General features: G+C 37.9%; 2 protein-coding genes across 2 annotated transcripts; one reads left to right on the top strand and one right to left on the bottom strand.

Annotated features, from left to right (window-relative positions):
* Positions 1-1,193: 1,193 nt before the first annotated feature.
* On the bottom strand, positions 1,194-3,783 carry LOC110800788 (transcription factor IIIA-like). The gene is made up of 6 exons (XM_022006115.2): positions 3,557-3,783; positions 3,330-3,470; positions 2,278-2,566; positions 1,968-2,197; positions 1,736-1,879; positions 1,194-1,630 (listed from the first exon to the last, which is right to left on the bottom strand). The coding sequence occupies exons 1-6, from the start codon at positions 3,686-3,688 to the stop codon at positions 1,451-1,453; spliced, it is 1,116 nt and encodes a 371-aa protein (XP_021861807.1). The 5' UTR covers positions 3,689-3,783; the 3' UTR covers positions 1,194-1,450.
* Positions 3,784-4,482: 699 nt separating this feature from the next.
* On the top strand, positions 4,483-13,529 carry LOC110800787 (aladin). Its single transcript, XM_056835141.1, has 15 exons — positions 4,483-4,765; positions 4,853-4,908; positions 5,114-5,260; positions 7,209-7,323; positions 7,584-7,683; positions 7,773-7,955; positions 8,906-8,961; positions 10,995-11,082; positions 11,165-11,240; positions 11,806-11,905; positions 12,002-12,053; positions 12,496-12,633; positions 12,792-12,879; positions 12,957-13,026; positions 13,169-13,529. Exons 1-14 carry the CDS (start codon positions 4,708-4,710, stop codon positions 13,017-13,019), a joined length of 1,320 nt encoding a protein of 439 aa, XP_056691119.1. The 5' UTR covers positions 4,483-4,707; the 3' UTR covers positions 13,020-13,026; positions 13,169-13,529.
* The last annotated feature ends 11,291 nt before the right edge of the window (positions 13,530-24,820 follow it).

Here is a 24,820-nt window from a genome sequence, read left to right as displayed (position 1 = left end):
TAGTAGGTCTGGAACTTCCCTCTACTGGGGATGAGGATTTCCTGTATTGGAAATTTCATAAATCAGGTAATTTGACAGTTAAAACAGCCTACGCTATGCTTGCAGCAGAGGAGGTTAATGAACTTTATGTTGAAACAAGTGACGGAACTTTCAAGACTCTGTGGTCAATGAACATTCTTCCTAAATGGAAATTGTTCTTGTGGAAGCTTCTTCACAATGGTATCGCTACAAAGGTTAATCTTGGGCGAAGAGGGATTCAACTTTCTGTGATGTGTGACCTTTGTGGTGCAGCGGAAGAGGATATTCAACATCTTTTTTGCTTTTGTGTTATTGCTCAACAAGTTTGGAGGAGTGGAACTTTAGGTATCCATTCAGAACTCAACGAAACCATGTCTTTCAAAGAATGGTTTCTATTTTATATCCGACTATTCCAACGTCAGGATGGAAAGAATAGCCCAAGATGTACTTACTTCATTAGTACTCTTTGGGGTTTGTGGCTAGCTAGGAACAACCGCATTTTTAGAAATGAGGCTACCACTGTTTCAGCTGTTTTTGCTTTCATTAAGATTGGCTTGGATCAACATGGAATACTACAACCACAGGTTAGGCCTTTTGTAAGGCATCTGCATCCACCAGAGGGGAATATTACTTTCCCACCGTGTTTCTTCGGGGTTATTTTAGCCGGAGTTGAAGATCAAGGTCCGATTTCCACAATTGTGATTGATGGTTCCTGGCACAAGAACACAAAAAATGCAGGTATGAGTTGGTTTCTTGAGAACCAACATATTCCGAATGATAGAATTTTAGGGGGAGCTCAAGCAGGAACACCAGAATCTGCTCTTCAGTCAGAGGTTTTGGCTTGTCTTCTCAGTTTACGGTGGGCATCTCAAGCAGGGATTGCAAGAGTTACAATTCTTTCAGACTCTCATCGGTTGGTTGAATTGTTACATTCGGATGCTACTATGGACATTCAACTCATTTGGACGCTTGCTGAAATTCGAAAGACTGGCAAGACCTTTAACTGGTGTTGCATCAATAAGGTGGATCGAGGCCGAGTTCAAGATGCGCAATATTTAGCGAAAGCGGCTTCAACCTATCTTTTGTCTTTTAGTAATTTTCCGTTTTCTTTTAGTTGTTTGTAGTTCGTAACTTTGAGCTCATGTCAAAAAAAAAATAAAAAAAATAAAAATAAATAATGGGTTAAGTGATTGCATCAACATTAACATAAATATACGAGTTATCAAACATTCAGCTACCCCAAAAAACCACCAAAAGGTCAAAAACTTGATGAGCCTACTAAAGTAGCTACTCCAATATACAACACACGTGATCTCTACGACTCTACCAATGTATATTCTATACCTCCAGTTACCTTGAGTCTACATTCTATTAATATACATACTACGTATAGAAAAAAGATATTGATTCTATCCCTGTTTGAGTCAATCAACTAAACCACATCATCTGAAAGCAACCACGAAAGAAACTCTGAGCTATCATCAAGAACACCGTCACAATGATTAGGCGGGCTGATTCTTTTGCGCATGAGCATTTCTACACATGGAAGCTTTCTTTTACGTCCACCACGAGGCCTCGATCTGAATTGCTCATCGAACTCCTCGAGATCCCCCTAGAAAAGATTGTAGTTTTAATTCAATGAGTCCATGTCATAGTTTCATGAAAAAGCAACAACATAGATATATGTTTCAAGAAACAACAAAGGATGGAGCTTTACATGCACATGAACATGGCGGCCAGTTTTCTCATGGTTATCCCTCACATGCTTAAAAGCAAATTTCATACCGCAACCAGGAATGCTGCAAATGAAGGGTCTAAGTTGCAAATGTACTGCCTTTACATGCTGCTGCATATTTGATTTCTGTTGAAACAAGTAAATTGTCAAAAAGCGTTTATTACGAAGTATCCAAAAAGCAAAATAAACGAGTAACAAGTTATTAAAATCTTACTGTGGTAAAAGAGTGGTCACAACCCTCAAAACTGCATTTTAGTATGGTGGGTAAGTGCTCCCCATGAGTTAAGAGGTGACGTTTGTAATTTTTCCTTAGATGCTTGGAACCACAAACCTCACAATTTACATATTGGTGACAGGATCTGATATGAGCCTTGAGGCACTCGACATTTGAAAACGGCTTCATACAGCTAGGATCAGCACAAAATGATTCTGAAGACCCCAAGACTGAAAGTAAAATCATTAGTTAGTTTCACAACCAAATTGACAAACGTTTCAGAAAACCAGAGGTAAAGCAGAATGCTTGCCATGGGATTCAGCATGCTTCCGTAACTGAGATGCATACTTAAACTCCTTCCCGCATCCATTTTCCTCACAAACATGTTTGATTTGTCCCTTTCCACTATCAGGTTCATGCTTATCACCATGATATTCCTTTAAGTGTCGACTAATGTTCCCCTGAACAGAGAACTCACTACTACAATTTTCTATAGGGCACTTAAACAGCTTCCCTTTGTGCTGAAGAAGGTGGCGATTTAAGTGATCTTTCCTTCTATAACTCGCGCTGCAATCGTTTATTGGACAAACAAAGGACCTCTGCGAATATAACAAGTAATCCGTTTAGCAAAAAGCTAATGCACAATGGGTAAAATCTAATCCATCTAAACAACTGTCCCAATCCTCAAACCTTGAATGAGTGCGTGTCAGAGGCTTGACTTGACGGAGCTTCTCAGGAGGTCCCCCATCCTGATACTAGTCCAGTCAAGATTTACAAGATAAAAAAAGCCTCTTTGCATTTTGGAGTTCTTTCTTTGGGATCCAATGCTTCACACACTTCCACAAAAAATCATTATCTGCAATATTAGCATCAATCAGCTATAGGTGTAACACAAATCAACCAAAAAAGAAACCTTGTTTGGGATTATCTCCAAAAAAAACATCAAAGCAAGGAAGACTAGCATAAAATCTCTTATATATTACTTATATGAAAAAAATTCAAGAAGTGTATCCTAACAAGAAGTTTAAATCAACATCCACCACTTCTAAAAATATGATCCAACACTTCGAAAATCAACTTTTAATAACACAAATTACACAAATCACTCACAAACCCTAATAAAAAATCAGAATTTCCCTTACAAAAAACAATCAATTAGTTTCATACATCGACATCTACCACTAAAATACATATAATCAAAATCCACCACTTACAAATTGTAATTTAACTAAAAAAATTACATATCATAATCTCATATCCTGGTACAAAATTAACTACTAACCAGAAAAACAATCCAATCAATTACTTTCATAAGAAATCAACAACCAAATTTAAATAATTAAAATAACCACAAAAACGCACCTCGAGTGAGTGGCTAAGCATATGTTGCTTCAAATGGGCAGGCTTTTTGAAAGTAGCACCACATTCTTCACATGTGTTATTACACTTTTGCCCCTCGGTTTCCTCCTCACCTCCAATTTCTCTCTTCTCCTCCATCTCCTCCTATGATAAACACACAATTCATGCGTCGAAAATTAGGAAAAATCAACGACGAAATCAAGGAAGTTCGAGAGGATTAAAGTAATTACCTGGTGATGAGAGAGAATATGAGAGTTGATGAGCGACTTTTTGGATCTGCAAATACCACAAAATTGGCAGTAATAACGACGAATATCCGAGAAAATTGGACCTCGTTCTCTCTCTTCAAGCTCCTCGCCCATGGCTGCCACTCTCTCTCTCTCCTCTAGCTAGTGAGTAGTGAACTAGTGAAGACGGAGTTTCTAGGGTTTCGAATTTCGGTTAGGGGGATGTTCGATTTAGGGATTGATATTAATACAGCTACTCCATGTTTTCCTGGGCGGGTTTGTGGGCATTTTGTTGGGCTTTTAAATTTTAAGTGTCATTTGCTAATTGCTAATGTTTAAATGTTTTTACTTGATCTTAGTTATGCAGCCCACCCTAATCAATATCCTGCGGGCTAGGAAGCGTAGCCCAACTTGTAAAGAATTTTAGAATCTCATCCTAGTTCTATTGTGGTCCTAATCAATTTGAGCCCGTCCTAATATAATAGGGTTATTTTTAGAACATAGATGAATCCAAATTCGACCTGATCTGTCGCTCTATCAAGTCTATCGCTAGATTATATCAATTAACATGATTTTATGTGAAAGTTTAATTTAAATGGAGATTGAGTTGAACTATTAACCAAATAGTTAACTTTATTTTAATCTTTATTCTCCCTTTTATTTCCAAATAATATTTCAACCACAAAAATAAATACAACAAAATAATTTATTTAGATGTGCTACATCTACAATGGGGAAAGGATAATGCATTCGTCTATAGTCTACGAACGATTTCTAGTTAAAATGTCACAAAGAGATCAAAATTTCTAAAATACACCATCGTTTACAAAATTCTCAATCTATCGTCGATATGTGTTGAATTTGACGTACACTGAAAACTTTATGAGAAATGGACAAATCAGAAGAGTTTGGACATATTCTAATATTTTAGCCGAAAATCCTTCCTGGCCTAATCTATCGACTTCTTGAAAATTGGATCAAACTTGTAAAAAATTTCTTTGGAACTCCAAAAAAAAGTTTTAATAAAAAATCAATAGAGTCCTGGCGGGAAAGGGTAGAACTTGTTTCTAAAACCCTACTTGGCCACTACTCCTCCGTGCAGTGAGTGATCTTCACTTCAGTTCCAGCAGAACAATCGCCGGAAAACGCCCACGATGCCGTCGTTTCCGCAACCAGGCACCGTTACCATCTGTGAAATCAACCGAGACCTCAGTATCTATCTCTCTCTCTCTCCATTTCCTTTACCGTTTTCAATTTTCCGCTGAAATTAGTTTTAACGAAACTACGTCAATTCTGCAGTTACTGCTGATACTTTATCCGACGATCGAGCTAATGAATGCTACGGAAAAGCTCTTGTAATCCATCTGTTTGTTGCACCGTCATTTAATTTATAATTTTTTAAAATTTAGGGTTTTCTTTATTAATACGAATTTTACTATAGAGTTTGAATTACTTGTTGTGCTTTTCCAATCGGAATAGATAAACTTTTGCAAATTTCTACTAGATGTTATTATAGTGTTTTTTTTCCCAGTGATGTGATTTTATGAAATGTGACAACAGGGTGTTGTATTCAGTCCTGTGGAATTTCAACCGGAAAGTCTAATATCGCCGACTCGCGATAATGCGGGTGGTCAACTAGGAGTCGTCCAGGAGAAGGGTTTATCAGCTTTAATTGGTGCTGTAAAACGGATTTTTCACCCCAATGATGTAAGTTTGAAGCTTTCAGTTTCTTAAGGTGGGGGTTGCTGCTGCTTGTCTACAGTATTACAGAAAATGCTCATTTTAGTGTATTAGAAAGAACAAATTGGCATTGGTATATTGTATTTTTTGCATGGTTGGAACTAGTTGTGATTGTCTATTACCGTATTTGCTAGGCTTTACATTTGAAGAGATTGATGTCGCTTCCAGTTGATTTCAAAGCCTTTTTTAGTTAACTAGTACCTCCCGTGGAAAACTTTGGTTATACATTCACTAATTATAGGCCCTTTTCACCAGTTTTTTGGGGTCAGTATTGATTATTGCCAAAATCAGTTATCCAAACATACAACCAAGGTTCCAAGAGAGGGACAACCTTCTAGGAAGGACTCCCCGTCTCAAGGACCTGCAAACAATGACCAAACAGTAGGCCTTACAACATATTACAACTACCAATCTAACAATTTATCCTAGAGATACAAACCAAGCTCTATTAACTTGGGATACCTTTGTACGTAAGATACAATTAATTCTATGCTTCACTATGCTCTGTATCTCCTTAACACATTAACAGAAGTGATTTTACCATTCCTTATAGCTTCATTTCTAACATTCCAAATTGTGTACAAAGTTACAGCCATAGATGCTATTGCAACTTTTCTCCAAAGTTCTGATTTCCTTGCTCGTCTACTGATCCATCTCAAAATGAAGTAGAAATCATTAGTCATAGCCCGATTCTAAGCCATTGTTTGATTTTCTGAATTCACTGATTGTTGTATGAACATTCAAAGAACAGGTGCTTGTGGATTCACTATCCTGCCCACAAATGCCACAATTATCAGTTTCACAAATATGCATTTTAAGTAATCTTTGTTTAGTCCGCAGCCTTCCAAGCTAGCAAGCCAAACTATGAATCTATGTTTGGGCAAAGCAAACCGATTCCAGACCATCTTCTGCTCTGGCCCATCAGCTTCGCATATATTCATGCAATTTTGTGTGTGCTATCAGTCAGCCAGCAACCATCATGTAGTGCTAATCTCCTCCTTAACTTTCACTCCTCCACTCCCAGCTAGCACCTTTGGACCTAGTAGTCACTCAAGTTCTTGTCCATTTTCTTGGTAAAGCAATTCATGATATATATCTTTGATTGAATAAATTAAATGTTTGTTTGTTGGTTGTCTTGTTGGTGTTTGGTAAGTTGGTACCCAGTAAGTTCAATCGAATTTTGTGGTCTTAAGGATCACGTGGGATATTATTGGAACAACCACTAGCATCGTTCTAGAACTTTGAGACATCTATCTTTTGATGGTGTAAACGGCTTGCTTATATCTATTTAATGGCTTAGTTAAGTGTCTCTTAGAAATGTCAAGATTATAGTAAAAATGTGATATTGGCTGTTGTACTTGTTATGAAAATTTAATGCACTTGATGCAATATGTGAAGTACTTCGTATGATACTATGATATTACTGAATGCTAATTTCTTGCTTTCACTCCTATGATTGCACTGATCAATTAAATTCACAATTTTTTTGCCCATCTTGTTGAATTGCAATATTATTGGAGTGTTGAGGCGTTATTCTTGTGTATGTTTGCTAAGAAGTGCAGAAGACTATCAATTTTGACCTGTCTCTTGACTTTTTTTTTTTACTCTTTGTGACCTCGGAAGCTGTTCTGTGAATTGTGAAAATATTAAGCTCATATGCTAATATATCAACATTAAGTTCAGCAATGCCCTCAAAAGGAAAAGAGTTTGGCATATACTGAATTTATTGGAGTTAAATAGCTGTGATCCTTGCTTCTAATCTAATGTGGGGAACATAGAGTTATTTGGTGTAAACTGAGCCTGTCATAAGTCTGCACTAATTTCTATTCATTTGAATTTAGATTGAGATTTAAAATGAGTAGTAAATTTATGCTCGCACTTTAAGTGCCTTCTTCTTAGTTTCTTAGTTTTGCAGATGCATTTGCTGCCTGAAGTGAATTTACAAGGAGTATCGTGGCACCAACACAAGCATATATTGGCATTTATATCCGGACCGAATCAGGTCACAATTCGTGATTTTGATGATACTGGTATATCACTTGTTGTAAACTGGCAATTCTCCATTTCGCATGATTTTATGAGCAAACTGTGGAAAGACTAACGTGAAATTCTTTAAAATATGTATTGAGGAAAGTGATTGGCAAAGAAAAGCATTTTCTGTTAAAATGAAAGGAACAGTTCAGGCTTTCAGCAAACAAAATCTATGCTAAATGTCCAATTTGTGTGCATCTCTTCCGAAAGATTTTTCTTAAATCTTGTTACTAAATAGAATGACTTCTAATTTGAGCAGAGGGAAAGGATCCAAGCATTTTGCATGGCGATTTTCAGAGAGAAGTCAAACTTGTTGAGTGGAGGCCAAACGGTGGGAGAACGCTTTCTGTAGCATGCAAGTGAGCATCAGGATTGCCTTCTTTTTTATGTTGTTTTGTCCCTTTTCTGTTTTTTTCAAGAACAATCGTTGGTTTTTGATATTCTACAGGGGTGGAATTTGCATATGGGCTGCTTCATATCCTGGCAATCCAGCATCTGTAAGATCTGGGGCTTCCCCTTTTGTGGGCTCCATTTCGAAGGGCTCTGGCATGAGATGGACGTTGGTGGATTTTCTCAAGAGTAACAGTGATGAGCACATAAGTGCACTGTCTTGGAGTCCTGATGGAAGATATCCCTACTTATTTATGCCATTTTGTTTTACCTTTTCTTTCGCCCCTTGCTTTCCCTGGCATAATGGTGTACAACTGTACTGTATACATGGAGTAAAAAATGGTGTGTATATGGTTTCTAGCTGGTGATGTCAAAAAGTGGTAACTGTCCCTGCAATATATACCTGGATGAAATGTCTTTTTCAGAATCAAAATTCATCTTATGTGATTTATCTGCGAGATTTTTTTAGAACCTGTCTATAGCTTCCTTTTGAGATTCCAGTCTTCCAATCGGTACTCTTCATATTGAAATGATTTATACTACGATGAGAACGCTTTTTTTTAGTCAAGTTTGTTGGAAGTTGTATTACCTTACCCTTTCCCGGCTAGAAAGCTAGTGATTTATAACTATTTTGACTGTGAAATCCACACAGATCGGTTTTTGCACTCATTCTGTCCTTACGTGTAAATTATTGTTGCTTCTAGATATCCAAACCCCGGCAGTCCATGCTCCATCCTTGTCTCCTCCTCTTTGACTTTTTAGTTTTTGCCTGAAATATAATGTTATCTGTAACTGAGTTGTTTGGGGTTGGGCAAGCATAGAGAAAAGATCTGTACATTTATTTCTTTGCAAGTCTTTTGTTTTTGTAATTGGTAGTTTATACCCAGGGTTCCCGTTGACTATCTGAAGAAGAATTCCATTTGGGAGTCGCAGGAGTATGTTACTTATCTTTAGTTAAAAAGTACTGTTTCCTTTAGGATAAGTGGTTGACAGATATGATTAGTGACTCTGTCAGAATGTTTTTATTTGGTGGACACCTTATATCTTGGTTCCCGTCCTTTAAAAATTCTGGTTATTTTTGCGATCTTCTTTTGTCCAAGGTGTCATGGTCTGTTATGTTAATTTATAGTAGATGAAGGCGTGTTTTCTTTTGGCACAATGTGTGAGCTTTTCTTGACTAATCAGCACATACTTAGCAACAGGATCTTATGAGAGCTCAGCCTTTACGATTTGGGATGTTTCTCAAGGTATGGAAACAATTATGACATCATTTATTTATTCACTCACTTTTGTGGCTATAAAATTTGTTGATCTTATAAACCGTTTGAGAATCTTGAGATTTAATAACCCAGAAGACAAAAGAAAGGATTTGGACCTGAACTGTTTTTTTGTGTGGTTAAGTTTGCTATGTATTTCTACAATATGTGTTGCTAATTATAACAGGACTTGTCATGATTACTTATATATTTGACCTTGATGTGGCCTTTAGTGGTTTTGCTCAAGGTTTTTTGTTGATGCAGCAGCCATGTTCCATGGTTGATGCATATAAAGATACTTTTAAGCTGTTGACTTTGAAATCTTGGATGAACTTTTATGAAGGTTAAAAGGTATAAGAGGACTGAGAAAGAAGAAGAGAGACTATTGTCAATAAGTACTATGTGATAGGGAAGAGATCAAGAAATTTTAGTTTTTTAGCTATCTATAGAGCAGAATACTAGATCTAAAGCAGAAGTGATAGTAAGTTAGTAACAGTTATTTGGATCCATATACCACTTTTGAACTTGTGAAACTTGTAAAATCAATGACTGCACTAAGGTTTTCCCCTCTACGTAAGCTCAAGTTTGAAGTTCTAAGTCAACACTATGATGAGGCTAACCTATATATGGAGGCAACAACGATGAAAAGCTACAATACAACAGTATGGCATGCATTACCTGAGGCTAACTTACTCTTATTACGAGATATAAATGAGAAGTGGTTACCTTTTTCCAAGCTTTTGACTTTGGTTGGTTTTGGAAAAGGTAACTTATAACTAAGGCACAAACGGTTTTATTCATAAGATAGGGAATAGACAAATGGTTAAGCTTTTAGCCATTTACGTATTTTATCTATATTATTCAAACTCTTAATTCCTCGAAACTCTGACATGGTGGACCAGAATCATGTAATTTTTTTTATAAAATAGACAAGTCCACTTGTACATGTACCCGTATCCAATACATCTACTCCAGCGAGTAGCGTCCAAGTAACATAATATTTTATCTAAAAAATCAACACATCATAGTTTAATGACTTAAAGGCTCTATTTTCCCTAAATTGTGCCTTTTGTTAGTTGTTTTCTGTTGTTCCTCTACAACATCTGTTCCCCTCATGGAAGAAAGTTATTTTCCCCTTACACCTGATGGACCTCTTCCGTCTTTCGTCTCTTTCTGTTGGTCACCGGAAGGCCTTTTGTTCTATATGTCTATGGTCTAGATTGTCTTAGGTTCATCTTTTGCACATTCTTCTCCTTAGATGGAATTTACCACTTATTTTAAATAATATTCTCCAGCCACATTTACTTTTTAAATGCCCTCATTCCCTCTTCCACCTCCTTTTAAGTTGACCAGAATTGCCACTGTCTCCTGCCTATTGGTGTATGTTTGACATTATTGGTGTTTTACATGTATTTAATTGCTTCCTAAAATCATGACGAACATTCAGCTTCAGTGGCTGAATAACTAATGCTTCTGTATAGTTTACCACAAAATTCCAAGGAAAAGGCATGGTTCTGTATATTTATTGCTGTTATCATTGACATTCCTTTCGTTACCTTCACCTACTCCCTTATCTTTACATGTTCTGGAATTATGACTGACATGAACAACAGCTGTGGAAAGAGTGGCAATTTTATGAGTTCTCTTTCTGCAGTGAAAGGAGAGGGTAAATAGAGTGATTTTCTTGATAAAAAAATTCTTAGTTTTTTTTTAAATTTTTAATAGACAATGAGGACCAAGAATTTACTTCTTGCTTTAGAAAAAAGGAACAGAATTTCTCAATTGCTGTGAGACCCTCATCTCCGTCCAAATGTATGGTAAAGCGTAGAGTCATGGCTGAATAAAAGTAAACGCTGGTATTGAGCAATCTCCTGCTCTCCTTGTTCATATCATGACTTGGTGTGATTGCAGAAATATTTATATATTTATTTTGAGTGGTAAAAGTAGAACACATTTTATAAATTTTATTATGTTTTATATTTGGACATCCAATTTTGATGTTAATGGATATAGCTCCTTCTTAGGTGATGGGACTCCTATTCGACGAGGATTGGGAGGCATATCAGTCTTGAGATGGTCGCCTACTGGAGATTACTTTTTTGCAGCTAAGTTGTATGATCTTAATCTTATATTTTACCATCTAAAATTCATTAATTATCATAAATTTGTTTATTGAAGATTTTACTCTTTGCAGTGATGGAACATTTTATTTGTGGGAGACTGGGACTTGGACATCACAACCATGGTCGTCAAGTAGTGGTTTTGTTACGGTGAGGGAATAACTTGGTGGCTTTGTCTCTTGACCGTGATTTGTTTGGTTGGAACTTGCAGTTTACTGTTTTAAGTTCCTTTGATAGTGTTGACTTGATTTTGTATCTCCTCAGCTTGCCGTTATGTTTTATTTCACTGAGCTTCAACGTGCAAGTAACTGAGTAAAAATAGTGTTTTTTTGTCAACAGCTTGAACAGATGTAATCTAAGAATCCTGATGGAAAATGCATGGTAGCCTCATTTTTGTTACATGCTAAAAGATTCTAGATAGTATTATCTTCCTGTAAAATTCTACTATCTGGGATCCTAATGTCAGTTTTCCACTTGGCATTTGCCAATACCTCACTGAAACTGGGATTCTTCAGCTTCAATGTCCAGAATAGTTGAATGCAGTAACACTTTTCTCCTTTTAGTATCACTCCCTTGCACCCAGTTATGAGACCCTCTGTTATGATTGTGAAATGCGCGTTGTTGTTCGGTTTTGTACTTGTTTCATTTGAGTTTTTGTGGACTAGAGAAGATTTTTCCTTGATTGCTGTTACCCTCTTTCTTGTTTCTTCAATAGGGGGCGACATGGGATCCTGAAGGGCGTATGATATTGCTTGCCTTCTCAAAATCTTCTACTTTGGGATCCATTCACTTTGCATCAAAGCCTCCATCTCTTGGTACTTAAAACTTTCCCAAAATGCTTCTAATATTATATTACTGTCTTTTGACTTATTTTATACCTTTAACCTAATTTTTTTTTTAAATCCCTGCAGTTGCACACTTACTCCCTGTTGATCTGCCAGAGATAGCAACTCTAACGGGCAGGTACTTTTATGTTTGCCATCTTTCCTTGGATTCACTTGCAATCCTAGTTCTTTTTGTTGACTACATGATTTGGATGTGATGTTACCCAAGTTTAAGTTTTCCTGGGTGCTGGCATAGTATTTTTGTTTGTACAAAGTACAAACCTATCTCTGTAAGCGTTCAGTTTGGTGGTTCAGCCTGGGGTGGGGGTTAGGGAGGAATGATCAAGCTATAATGCTGTAAACATAATAGAAAGAGGTTTCAAATGCTGTGACATGGACGTATCCTGAAACATAATTCCTGCTTTTCTATTGATAACAGTAAAAGTTGTCCAGATTTTTTTATAATGTTTTCGTAAATTGGAATGATTATTGATTACCCCTGTTTCTGTAAGTGAATTAACATAGTGAACTGACCAAGAAGCTTTTCTAATCACCCTACTTGTTTTTATAATTTACTGCAGTCAACAAATTGAGAAAATAGCTTGGGATGCATCAGGAGAACGCTTAGCCGTATCTTTCAAAGAGGGAGATGAATCTTACCGTGGTCTTATTGCCATATATGACGTTAGGAGGACGCCTCTGATTGCGGCATCTCTAGTGTTAGTTTCAATTTTTTTTTTAAATGTTTTGCATTCATTTTTCAGTTTAATTTTGGTGGTTTATGCTTCAGTACCCAGTTCTGAATTAATGGTTATGCTAATTGTAATGCTGATTAACACTAATAATATGACTTCATGTTTTTATCCTTTTCATCCAGTGGATTTATCAGAGGGCCTGGGGACAATCCAAAGCCAATTGCATTTTCTTTCCACGACAAGTTCAAACAGGGACCTTTGCTATCTGTGGTAAATATCCTATTTCTTAAACCTTTTATTCAGTTAGTATCGAAGTGTTGCTTATTCCATTCCATTGTACTTTTCAGTGTTGGAGTAGCGGTTTCTGCTGCACCTATCCCCTTTTATTCCGCTCTCATATTCTTCCTTAGTTGAAAGGTAGGTCTTTTCTGTTAATCAGATTCTTACTATCTTTTAAGTACTAGTTTTTGGGGGATGTGGAAGGGGAAACCTCTTTCAATTATGGTTACATACTCATATAATAAACTTAACTTAAGGTAAGTTGTCTTTTTTTTGGTAGGTATTGTCAAGGTGGAATTTCAAATTCCATTGTTTACTCTTGAAATCTTGTGCCCTGTTGCAGTCGTTGGTATATTATGAAGTAAATGTCACCTCTACTCTTTTGGCCATGGGGGTTATCGTACAAAGTCGTTGGTGTGATTTATGATCCGTAACGGCACCTTCGATGTTTCTCTGTTCTAAGACGATGGTAGACACGTTTTGTAAAGACAAAAGAAGTCCGATGCTTTTTTGATAATGATTTAACTGTATATTTGAACTCTTGCACCTGCACATTTGTTTGATGTTTTAGTAATTCTTGTATTTCTGATGTTTTGCACTTCAAATGTTGCTTAAAAGTCACGGTTGAATTGGAATTTCAATACTGACGTTAAGTCGTGTACAGAAGCTGTATTATCAATACCAGAGCTGAACTCTGTTTACATATGTACTAGGTTTCTTCTGTTGCGCGTTTTTGGAGTGAACGCAAGCATAAATCTACCCTTGAAAGTCAGAAAACAAAATAAGAAAAAACACGTGTAATTAACCAAGTATATACGATTCTCTAATGTCTAATATAGTCATTCAGTTTTGATGTTTTCTATTTTTTCTACTTTTTCTGGAATTGGATTTTGCTGGAAACTCAAGCAAATAGCAGGTTGTCTTTATTCCTACTTGTAGTAATCTTCAGGAAAACTATTATATGATTGCACATTCCATAATGGGAAGGTAGTTTTTGCTAAATATCTGAATGCTTGCTAAAAGGAAATGATAGTGAATGAAGCTTTGCTTGCAATAATTGACATTAATTAACTTTCACAAACAAATAATTGACATGAAGAGTATTGAAGCAGGTATTTGCAATCCTTCAAAACATTGTGCATATAGTAATTGATTGATTTTCCTTTATCCTTTTGTTATATGGATACTCAGTTCTTTTTCATTTATTTTTTTATGTTGTACTTGGTTTAATTGCATTATTTTTATGGCAAGTGTTGTGGGAACTTTGTTGGTGATGAGGTGTCACCCTTTTCCTCTGAGGTATCAAGTATGCGCTGGCACGATCTCCCTGCAACCTGCAAAATAAGAATACTCCCGTAGGAATTTTCCCTCCGATGCCTAAGTAAGTATTGGCTAGAGAGAGAAGTAATCTAGAAAGAAGGCAGAGCAGAATTGTTTTGGGTAGGTAGGAATGAATTGATTGCCCCTTTTACCTTGGGATTTGAACTATTTATATGACTAGGGTTTTGGGAAGTGGCCCAAAAAACCCTAAGCATATGATTGGATGACCTCGGAGATAGGGACATGTGTCCTAATCTGATATATGGAATAAAAGAGGCTTAAAAAGGGCTCTTTTGGTGTATGGGTCTTTCCGAGCATTTTGGACTTTTTGTGTTTGCCTTCAGAGATGATTTTGCCAGATGTGCACATCTGGCCAGCATCCATGGGCCACGTGTTGCCCCATGATAGGTCACAGGTGTAGCTTGCTATTTTAAGGTCACACCATTTGCCCCTCAAGGGGGGATGCTCTAATATTTTTAGGGCATTCCCCTTGATGTAGGTGTGCACCACGTGTTGTCATCTGCTGAGATTCAGTCTTTCTTTAAAAACCAACACAAGGATTCATTTTACTCTTTCATTTCTCTTCTGACAATTGAGAGTTTTTAGAGAGAGAAAGAAGTTTTTCAAGAGTTCTTTGTTTGAGCCGAAGTTGTTCTTGGCCAATTTTCTTCGCTATTGCTTTGGGGATCAATTTGCTCGACTGAAGTTTTCATCCACTTTGATTGTTTGCAGGTACTTCTTTTGCTATTTTTCTTGTTTTTCATTTTTGGTGGTTTCTTGCTTGGTTATCCATTTCTTGGGGAGGCGTTTTTTCTATCGCCGTATTTCTATTGTATTTGGACGACGTCGTCGCTTCTTTTCTTCCATTTTTAAGTCGGACGTCCCACCTTATGCAAGGTGTTAGGTTATGATACATATGACAATTCATAAATCATGCGGAAAAAACCATTAAGCCAGGAATACATATTATTTACACATAATCATATAGCATAATTTAGATGCATACTCTTTGTTGCGTGCCTTCCCTAGCTGCGCCCGAACCGAACAAGAACAAGTCTTTAGGACTCCAAGTGTCGTCCCTCCGTAGATAGTCCACAGTACGTCCGGATCCGCCTTAAGATTGACCAACTAGAATCGCCCTTAAGGTACTATTATTTTCGGCTAAAATGGGCAAGAGTTATGGCTGATTTTTCTGCTTAAAAATCCTAGTTTTGAATACTTGAAAACTTATATATAAATAATGACCCCTAGGCCCTTATTTATAGAGGTATGGAAAAGGAATTGTAATCCTACTAGGATCTGGATTTGTTAATTAGAACTTTATTAGGACTCTAAATAACAAAGCAATTCTAATAAGATTAGGATTTTAATCTTCGCACGAACCCCAATAGAATTAGGATTTCCGGCATACGCATCGCACAAGCCATGCACCCGCGCAGGCCTTGCGGCCCACGACAAGCGCACAGCCCATGTGCGGTGCTGCGTGCGCGCGCGCGCCCTTGGCTGGGCCTGGCCTTGCGCTGGGCCTGGTCGAGGCGTGCGTTGCGTGCGGCTCGCTGGGCGATGGCCTGGCTTCGTGCTGGGCCTTCGTCTAGCGGGCCTCGTCCGATGCTAATTCGTACGATACGCTTCCGATTAAATTCCCGATTCCGGAATTCATTTCCGATACGAACAACATTTAATATTTCAGATTCCGGAATTAATTTCCGTTTCGAACAAATATTTAATATTTCCGTTTCCGGAATTATTTTCCGATTTCGATAATATTTCCGTTTCTGACAATATTTCCGTTTCCGGCAATATTTCCGATTCCGGCAATATTTCCATTTCCGATAAAATTTTCCGATACGTACCATGTTTCCGTTTCCGGCAACATCTACGACTTGGATAATATTTATATTTCCGATACGATCCATATTTCCGTTTCCGGCAATATCATCGTTTCCGGAGTATTCATTTCTTGCCTGTGACGATCTCAGCTCCCACTGAAACCAAGATCCGTCGATTCCGAATATCCATAGATGGAGTATTTAATGCCATTAAATACTTGATCCGTTTACGTACTATTTGTGTGACCCTACGGGTTCAGTCAAGAGTAAGCTGTGGATTAATATCATTAATTCCACTTGAACTGAAGCGGCCTCTAGCTAGGCATTCAGCTCACTTGATCTCACTGAATTATTAACTTGTTAATTAATACTGAACCGCATTTATTAGACTTAACATAGAATGCATACTTGGACCAAGGGTATTATTTCGTTCAGTCTCCCACTTGTCCTTAGGGACAAGTGTGCATTTCCTAATTCCTTTGTCGCTCGATGCTTGCTCTTGAACATAAGGTAAGAGTTGTCATCCTTATTATGTCCAGAGGTGTTTCTCGGTTTCAGAGTTCAACTGATCAAATAAACAGATAATCATAGCCTATGATTCATCCGAGCACGGCCATGCATTTCACAGTTTCTAGCTCTCCGAGTGGCCTTGTACAACTTTTAAGCATCTCATCCCGATTTATGGGAGGACAATCCCAATCTTGCGATCTTGAGATTAGACTTCGTTTGATAGGTGATTACCTGAGCGTTGCCTTTATAGCCTCCTTTTACGGTGCGACGGTTGGTCAACGTCAAAACAATCAGTTCTCAAACAAGTAATCTCAAATCACTCAGGTATTGAGGATTTAGTGTCTAATAATTTTAATGAAATTTACTTATGACAGATTTTCATCTCTTACAGTAAAGTTTCATAGGTCTTGTCCGATACTAGTCTTCCCAAAGTAAGTATCTATGCAAATGATTATGACATTGCCATGTCCACATAGTTCAAGAAACAGAACTACTAGTCATCTTGCATTCTAATCGTCTAACGTTTTCTATGCGTCCAATTTTATAGAAAACTCCAACTAGGGACCATTTTCAACCTTTGACATTCAAGTTCACTTGATAGACATTTCTTAGTCACAGGACTGGTCCTGACAGTCTATCTTGAATATATCGTCAAATTGAAGGGACTCATCATTTAATAAACCACAAATTAAATGGAAAAATGAATTCTTTTCATTTATTGTGAATGATTAACCAATAATGTTTTACAAAGATTTAAACTCTAAAACTTTAAAACATTAAACAGAGACATCAAAGCCATTCTCCAATATGCTTGATTCCCATAGCTGCAGTGTGCGAGTTGTGCTTCGCCTGCGGAAGAGGTTTAGTTAATGGATCTGATATGTTGTCATCAGTACCAATTTTGCTTATCTCGACTTCTTTTCTTTCAACGAACTCTCGTAGAAGGTGAAATCTACGAAGTACATGCTTGACTCTCTGGTGGTGTCTAGGCTCCTTTGCCTGTGCAATAGCTCCGTTATTGTCACAATACAGGGCTATTGGTCCTTTAATGGAGGGGACTACACCAAGTTCACCTATGAACTTCCTTAGCCATATAGCTTCCTTTGCTGCTTCATGTGCAGCAATGTACTCCGCTTCAGTTGTAGAATCCGCAATGGTGCTTTGCTTAGCACTTTTCCAGCTTACTGCTCCTCCGTTGAGGCAGAAGACAAACCCAGACTGTGATCTGAAATCATCTTTGTCGGTTTGGAAACTTGCGTCCGTATAGCCTTTAACAATTAATTCATCATCTCCACCATAGACCAGGAAGTCATCTTTGTGCCTTTTCAGGTACTTCAGAATGTTCTTGGCAGCAGTCCAATGCGCCTCTCCTGGGTCTGACTGGTATCTGCTCGTAGCACTGAGTGCGTACGCAACATCCGGGCGTGTACATATCATAGCATACATTATTGAACCAATCAATGATGCATATGGAATCCCATTCATTCGTCTACGCTCATCAAGTGTTTTTGGGCACTGAGTCTTGCTTAGAGTCATTCCATGAGACATGGGTAGGTAGCCTCGCTTGGAGTCCGCCATCTTGAACCTATCAAGCACCTTATTGATATAAGTGCTTTGACTAAGTCCAATCATCCTTTTAGATCTATCTCTGTAAATCTTGATGCCCAATATGTACTGTGCTTCCCCTAGATCCTTCATCGAAAAACATTTCCCAAGCCAAATCTTGACAGAGTTCAACATAGGAATGTCATTTCCGATAAGTAATATGTCGTCGACATATAATACTAGGAAAGCAATTTTGCTCCCACTGACCTTCTTGTATACACAAGATTCGTCTGCGTTTTTGATGAAACCAAAGTCACTGACTGCTTCATCAAAACGTATATTCCAGCTCCTGGATGCCTGCTTCAATCCGTAGATTGACTTCTTTAGCTTGCATACCTTTTTAGCATTCTTTGGATCTTCAAAACCTTCAGGCTGTGTCATAAACACAGTTTCTGTTAAAACGCCGTTTAAGAAAGCAGTTTTGACATCCATCTGCCATATTTCGTAATCGTAATATGCAGCGATTGCTAACATTATCCGAATAGACTTTAGCATTGCAACTGGTGAAAAGGTTTCATCGTAATCCACACCGTGGACTTGCCTGTAACCTTTTGCAACCAATCTAGCTTTGAAAACTTCAAGTTTCCCATCCTTGTCCTTTTTCAGTTTGAAAACCCATTTGCTTCCAATGGCTTGGTAGCCATCTGGCAAATCGACCAAATCCCATACTTGGTTTTCAGACATGGAGTCTAATTCAGATTGCATGGCTTCTTGCCATTGCTTGGAGCTAGGGCTCGTCATAGCTTGTTTGTAAGTCGCAGGTTCATCACTTTCAAGTAATAGAACGTCATAGCTCTCGTTCGTCAAAATACCTAAGTACCTTTCCGGTTGAGATCTATATCTTTGCGATCTACGCGGGGTAACATTTCTAGATTGACCATGATTCTCACCAGATTCTTCTAAAGATCTCTGAGTTTCATCCTGAATGTCATCTTGAGCATTCTCTAGAGTTTGTTGTTCGACTCGAATTTCTTCGAGGTCTACTTTTCTCCCACTTGTCATTTTGGAAATGTGATCTTTCTCCAAAAAGACACCATCTCGAGCAACAAATACCTTGTTCTCAGATGTATTGTAGAAGTAATACCCCTTTGTTTCCTTTGGATAGCCCACAAGGATACATTTGTCAGATTTTGGATGAAGTTTGTCTGAAATTAATCGTTTTGACGTATACTTCACATCCCCAAATCTTAAGAAAAGACACATTTGGAGGCTTTCCAAACCATAATTCGTATGGAGTCTTTTCGACAGCTTTAGACGGAGCTCTATTTATAGTGAGTGCAGCTGTATTTAGTGCATGTCCCCAAAATTCTAATGGAAGTTCGGCCTGACCCATCATTGACCTGACCATGTCTAGCAAGGTTCTGTTCCTCTGTTCCGACACACCGTTCCATTGTGGTGTTCCTGGAGGAGTCAATTCTGATAGAATTCCACATTCTTTCAGATGGTCATCAAATTCATAGCTCAGATATTCACCGCCTCTATCAGACCGCAGTGCCTTTATCTTCTTGCCTAATTGATTCTCTACTTCACTCTGAAATTCCTTGAATTTGTCAAAGGGTTCAGACTTATGCTTCATTAGGTAGACATAACCATACCTACTGAAGTCATCAGTGAAAGTGATAAAGTAGCTGAAACCACCTCTAGCATTTGTACTCATTGGTCCACATACATCTGTATGGATTAAACCCAATAGTTCATTTGCTCTTTCTCCAACTTTAGAGAAAGGTTGCTTTGTCATTTTGCCAAGTAAACATGATTCGCATTTACCATAATCCTCTAAGTCAAATGGTTCTAGAATTCCTTCCTTTTGAAGTCTTTCTAAGCGTTTCAAGTTTATATGGTCTAATCGACAATGCCACAGATAGGTGAGATCTGAATCATCCTTTTTGGCCTTTTTGGTATTTATGTTATATACTTGTTTGTCGTGATCTAATAAATAAAGTCCATTGACTAATCTAGCAGATCCATAAAACATCTCTTTAAAATAAAACGAACAACTATTGTCTTTTATTAAAAAGGAAAATCCCTTAGCATCTAGGCAAGAAACTGAAATGATGTTTTTAGTAAGACTTGGAACATGGAAACAATCTTCCAGTTCCAAAACTAGCCCGGAGGGCAACGACAAAAAGTAAGTTCCTACAGCTAATGCAGCAATCCGTGCTCCATTTCCCACTCGTAGGTCGACTTCACCCTTGCTTAACTTTCTACTTCTTCTTAGTCCATGTGGATTGGAACATAAGTGTGAGCCACAACCTGTATCTAATACCCAAGAAGTTGAATTAGCAAGTATACAGTCTATAACGAAAATACCTGAAGATGGAACGACTGTTCCGTTCTTCTGATCTTCCTTTAGCTTTGGACATTCTCTTTTGTAATGGCCTATTCCATCACAATAAAGACAGCTTGATGTGGACTTGTCCTGCTTTGATTTAGCATTGCCCTTGGACTTTCCACCTTTCTTGAACGGTCTCCTTCTAGCCTTGAGTAAATCTTTGGCTTCACAGTCCAGTATTATTTCAGCCTTTCTGACAAGGTGAACAAATTCTGCAACTGTTTCTTCTCTTGGTTCACTTAGGTATAGTTGCTTGAAGCGACCAAACCCACTGTGTAGTGAATTGAGCAAGATAGAGACTGCCATCCTTTCGCTTATTGGTGTTCCTAGTAGACTTAGGCGATCAAAGTATGAACGCATAAGATCCACATGGAACCTCAGTGGGACGCCTACCCTCTGTTTAGTGCGAAGGAGCTGAACATGTGTTTCTTGGACCTCCATCCTATAACACCTGTTGGGAGAACTAACCTTTAGACCAGACATTGATTCAATCAACTCATGGACGTTCAGGTCCCTGTCCTCCGTGCTTCCACGACAGATATCCCTCAGATTCTTGATGAGCGTAAAAGGTTCATAGGCTACAAACCTTTTAGCCCAATCATCAGGGATATTGTTCAGCATGAGACTCATAACCTTTTTGAGATCCGCATCCCAGGCGTAAAATCTCTCAGGGGTCATGTCTCTGGCATAGTAGCTTGGCATGGGATGTGACAGTACATACTCAAGTCCATTGAGTTTGACTATTTCAACTAGCTTAGCTTCCCATTCAAGAAAATTTGCCAGGTTCAGCTTGACCATAAGCTCAGAACCCATGATGATGTTTTGATTGTTGTTTGCCATATTAAAAAAAAACTACAATTGAAAAGAATAAACAAATAAATAACCATTCACAGTTTCTCTTAATAAACTTAAATTCTAGCATACATGCATAATTCAATGTTTATTAAGCATTTTATTCAAGTTATGTGTTCCGGCAGGTGTGAATAAAATGATTCCAAGATCCTAAAATCATTGAAGAACTAAGCACAGTTTGTCGACTTAATCCTAAAACATCATAGGTAAGCAAAAGCCTTTTGCTAATAGTCTAGAAACTATTCTTGGTTGATAGGTACGTCTAAGAACTTATTAGGTAAACCTATCGATTTTGCCACGACATAAAAGGACTCCTTACTTATATCGTTGAGTTTCACCAAAACTAACATGTACTCACAATTTATTTGTGTACCTTGCCCCTTTAGGACCAATAAGTAACACCTCGCTGAGCGAAAACTATTACTAGATTGATGTAAAGGATATCCAAGCAAGTGTATATTTTGGCATGACACCTTTTAACTCAATTTTTAAGTTTGGAACTTAAGGCTCTTACTATGTTGGTTAGATTTTAAGTGAACTAAAATCCTTAATCATGCAACATAATCAAGCCACAATCTTATGCATAATTAAGACATATTTAAAGCAATAAATAACTTAAAGCATGCATAAGATAAATGTGATCTAGTATGGCCCGACTTCATCTTGAAGCTTTGACTTCAAAGTCCGTCTTGAAAATCTCCGTGGGAGGCACCATTTTCTTCAACTAGGATAAGCTATAATTAAAACTAATTACAACTATTTGATGGTACGCAGACCATATTTGAATTGAAAAACAACTTTGGTACTTTAGACCAATTACATTCAAATTAATGGTACGCAGACCATATTTTCTATCCTATTTGGGCCATACTAGTCACTTCATAACCTGCAAAACAGTACATATACAATATATACCATTCACCCATTCATTATCATGAATGGCCCACATAGCTGGTTAGTAAAACACATTATGCATCACGTAAACATTTGCAGCAATTAATCAAGGGCACCAATAATCTACCAATTATTCAGTCCTTATTAATTCTAATCAAGTTGTTTTAACCTTAGGATTTGTAGACCTAATCAAGAGTTTATGACTAAAAGGGCTCCCACTTAAACCAATAAATTCATATGCTTTACTAATTTTAAACATAAAAATGTATTTCTAGTCTAACCGGAAACATACAAATTTAATTAAAATTTAAAGCTCATATAAATTTATAATTGAATCCAAAAAGTTTAATTTAATTTCAGTCGTATTTAAATTAATTCATGATTTTAATTTTAGTAAAATAATTAGAATAAATAAAATTTATTATAATTACAATATTCAAAATTAAAATCCAAGAAAATAATTTAAATTATTAATTTTAAAATTAATTAAAATTACGTAAACTGAAAATTTCAAATTAAACATTCAAAACGATCTAATCGCAACGCAAACACCCTACGCATCGTACGCCCATGGGCCACACGCACACAGCCATCGCTGGCCATGTGCGCGCAGCCCATGCGCTCGTCGCATAGCTGCTGCATCTTCCATCGCAAGCCATCGCACAAGTGGTGCTCGCTGCGCGCGCGCCAGCGCTCGACGCACGCGAGCCATCGCTCGCTGTGCGCGCTTGCCAGCGCTTGCTGCGCGCGCTCCAGCACATGATGCACGCGAGCCATCGCTCGCTGTGCGCGAGCAATTGCGCGCGATCAATGCTGGGCGCAGCGCTCGTGGCACGCGAGCTTGCGCGCGCTTGCGCGAGGCAGTGCGCGTTGTGGCGCAGCTCGCTTGCTGCCCACACGCGACTGCCATGCCTTGCCTTCGCCCATGCCCATTCATCCATAGCTCGTGGCCCACGACACAAGGCAGGGCTGCTGCCTTGTGCTCGTGCACCATGCCCCTGCTCATTGCATTCGTGCCGCACGGGCGACGAGCTCCCTTGCTCGTCGTCGCATGCCCGCACTATACAACACCCCTTAAGGGTAACACGAAGCGTCCATTGCTTTGTGCGTGCAAGTTATATGAACGAATCGCATAAAAATTTAAAATTTATATTTAAAATTAATGACAAATTAATAAATAATATTAATTTCATAATTTTAGGGCGAAAAATCGAAAATTTATTATTCAATTGATTTCCGATTATTATGGATTCAAGCCTTGGTCATAAAAATTTAAAATTTATCATAAATTTACAATTTTTATGGTGGTTTTTAATCATAGGTTTCTAATTAAATTATAATTAATTATGAAAATCAAATTAATTCTAAATTATTCTAATTTTCAACAAATTAATCATAATTACAAATTAGATTGCATAATTAACAAGGCTAGGCATTCAAACTTGTTAAACATATACAGTAGGTCAATCAAAAATTCAAGATTTATCAACAAGAATCGCAAATATTTAATTTAACATCTTAAATTTACGAAATTTTGCATTCGAAAAACTAAAACCTTCGAAAAGTCATAGTTAGGCTTCGAATTTGAGAATTCTGGGTTCGGAAAAATTTTAGAATGCCTTTTACATGCGGAATTGACACAAAAATCACTCGATTTGGATGAGTAACGAAGAAACTGCCGAAAAACTGCGTACGTATAATTAAATAAACGCAATTTGCAATTAATTAACAATTACGAAAATTAATCATCCCTTTTAATTCTTGCAAATTTGTAATATTTAACCATGTTCATGCAATTTAGATTATGAAAATAATAAGAGGCTCGTGATACCACTGTTAGGTTATGATACATATGACAATTCATAAATCATGCGGAAAAAACCATTAAGCCAGGAATACATATTATTTACACATAATCATATAGCATAATTTAGATGCATACTCTTTGTTGCGTGCCTTCCCTAGCTTCGCCCGAACCGAACAAGAACAAGTCTTTAGGACTCCAAGTGTCGTCCCTCCGTAGATAGTCCACAGTACGTCCGGATCCGCCTTAAGATTGACCAACTAGAATCGCCCTTAAGGTACTATTATTTTCGGCTAAAATGGGCAAGAGTTATGGCTGATTTTTCTGCTTAAAAATCCTAGTTTTGAATACTTGAAAACTTATATATAAATAATGACCCCTAGGCCCTTATTTATAGAGGTATGGAAAAGGAATTGTAATCCTACTAGGATCTGGATTTGTTAATTAGAACTTTATTAGGACTCTAAATAACAAAGCAATTCTAATAAGATTAGGATTTTAATCTTCGCACGAACCCCAATAGAATTAGGATTTCCGGCATACGCATCGCACAAGCCGTGCACCCGCGCAGGCCTTGCGGCCCACGACAAGCGCACAGCCCATGTGCGGTGCTGCGTGCGCGCGCGCGCCCTTGGCTGGGCCTGACCTTGCGCTGGGCCTGGTCGAGGCGTGCGTTGCGTGCGGCTCGCTGGGCGATGGCCTGGCTTCGTGCTGGGCCTTCGTCTAGCGGGCCTCGTCCTATGCTAATTCGTACGATACGCTTCCGATTAAATTCCCGATTCCGGA

The sequence above is a fragment of the Spinacia oleracea genome, chromosome 1 (assembly GCF_020520425.1).
Source record: "Spinacia oleracea cultivar Varoflay chromosome 1, BTI_SOV_V1, whole genome shotgun sequence".
NCBI classification, from domain to species: domain Eukaryota; kingdom Viridiplantae; phylum Streptophyta; class Magnoliopsida; order Caryophyllales; family Amaranthaceae; genus Spinacia; species Spinacia oleracea.
Note: the sequence above shows the minus strand (reverse complement) of the source record. Positions and strands in the feature narration are given on the sequence as shown.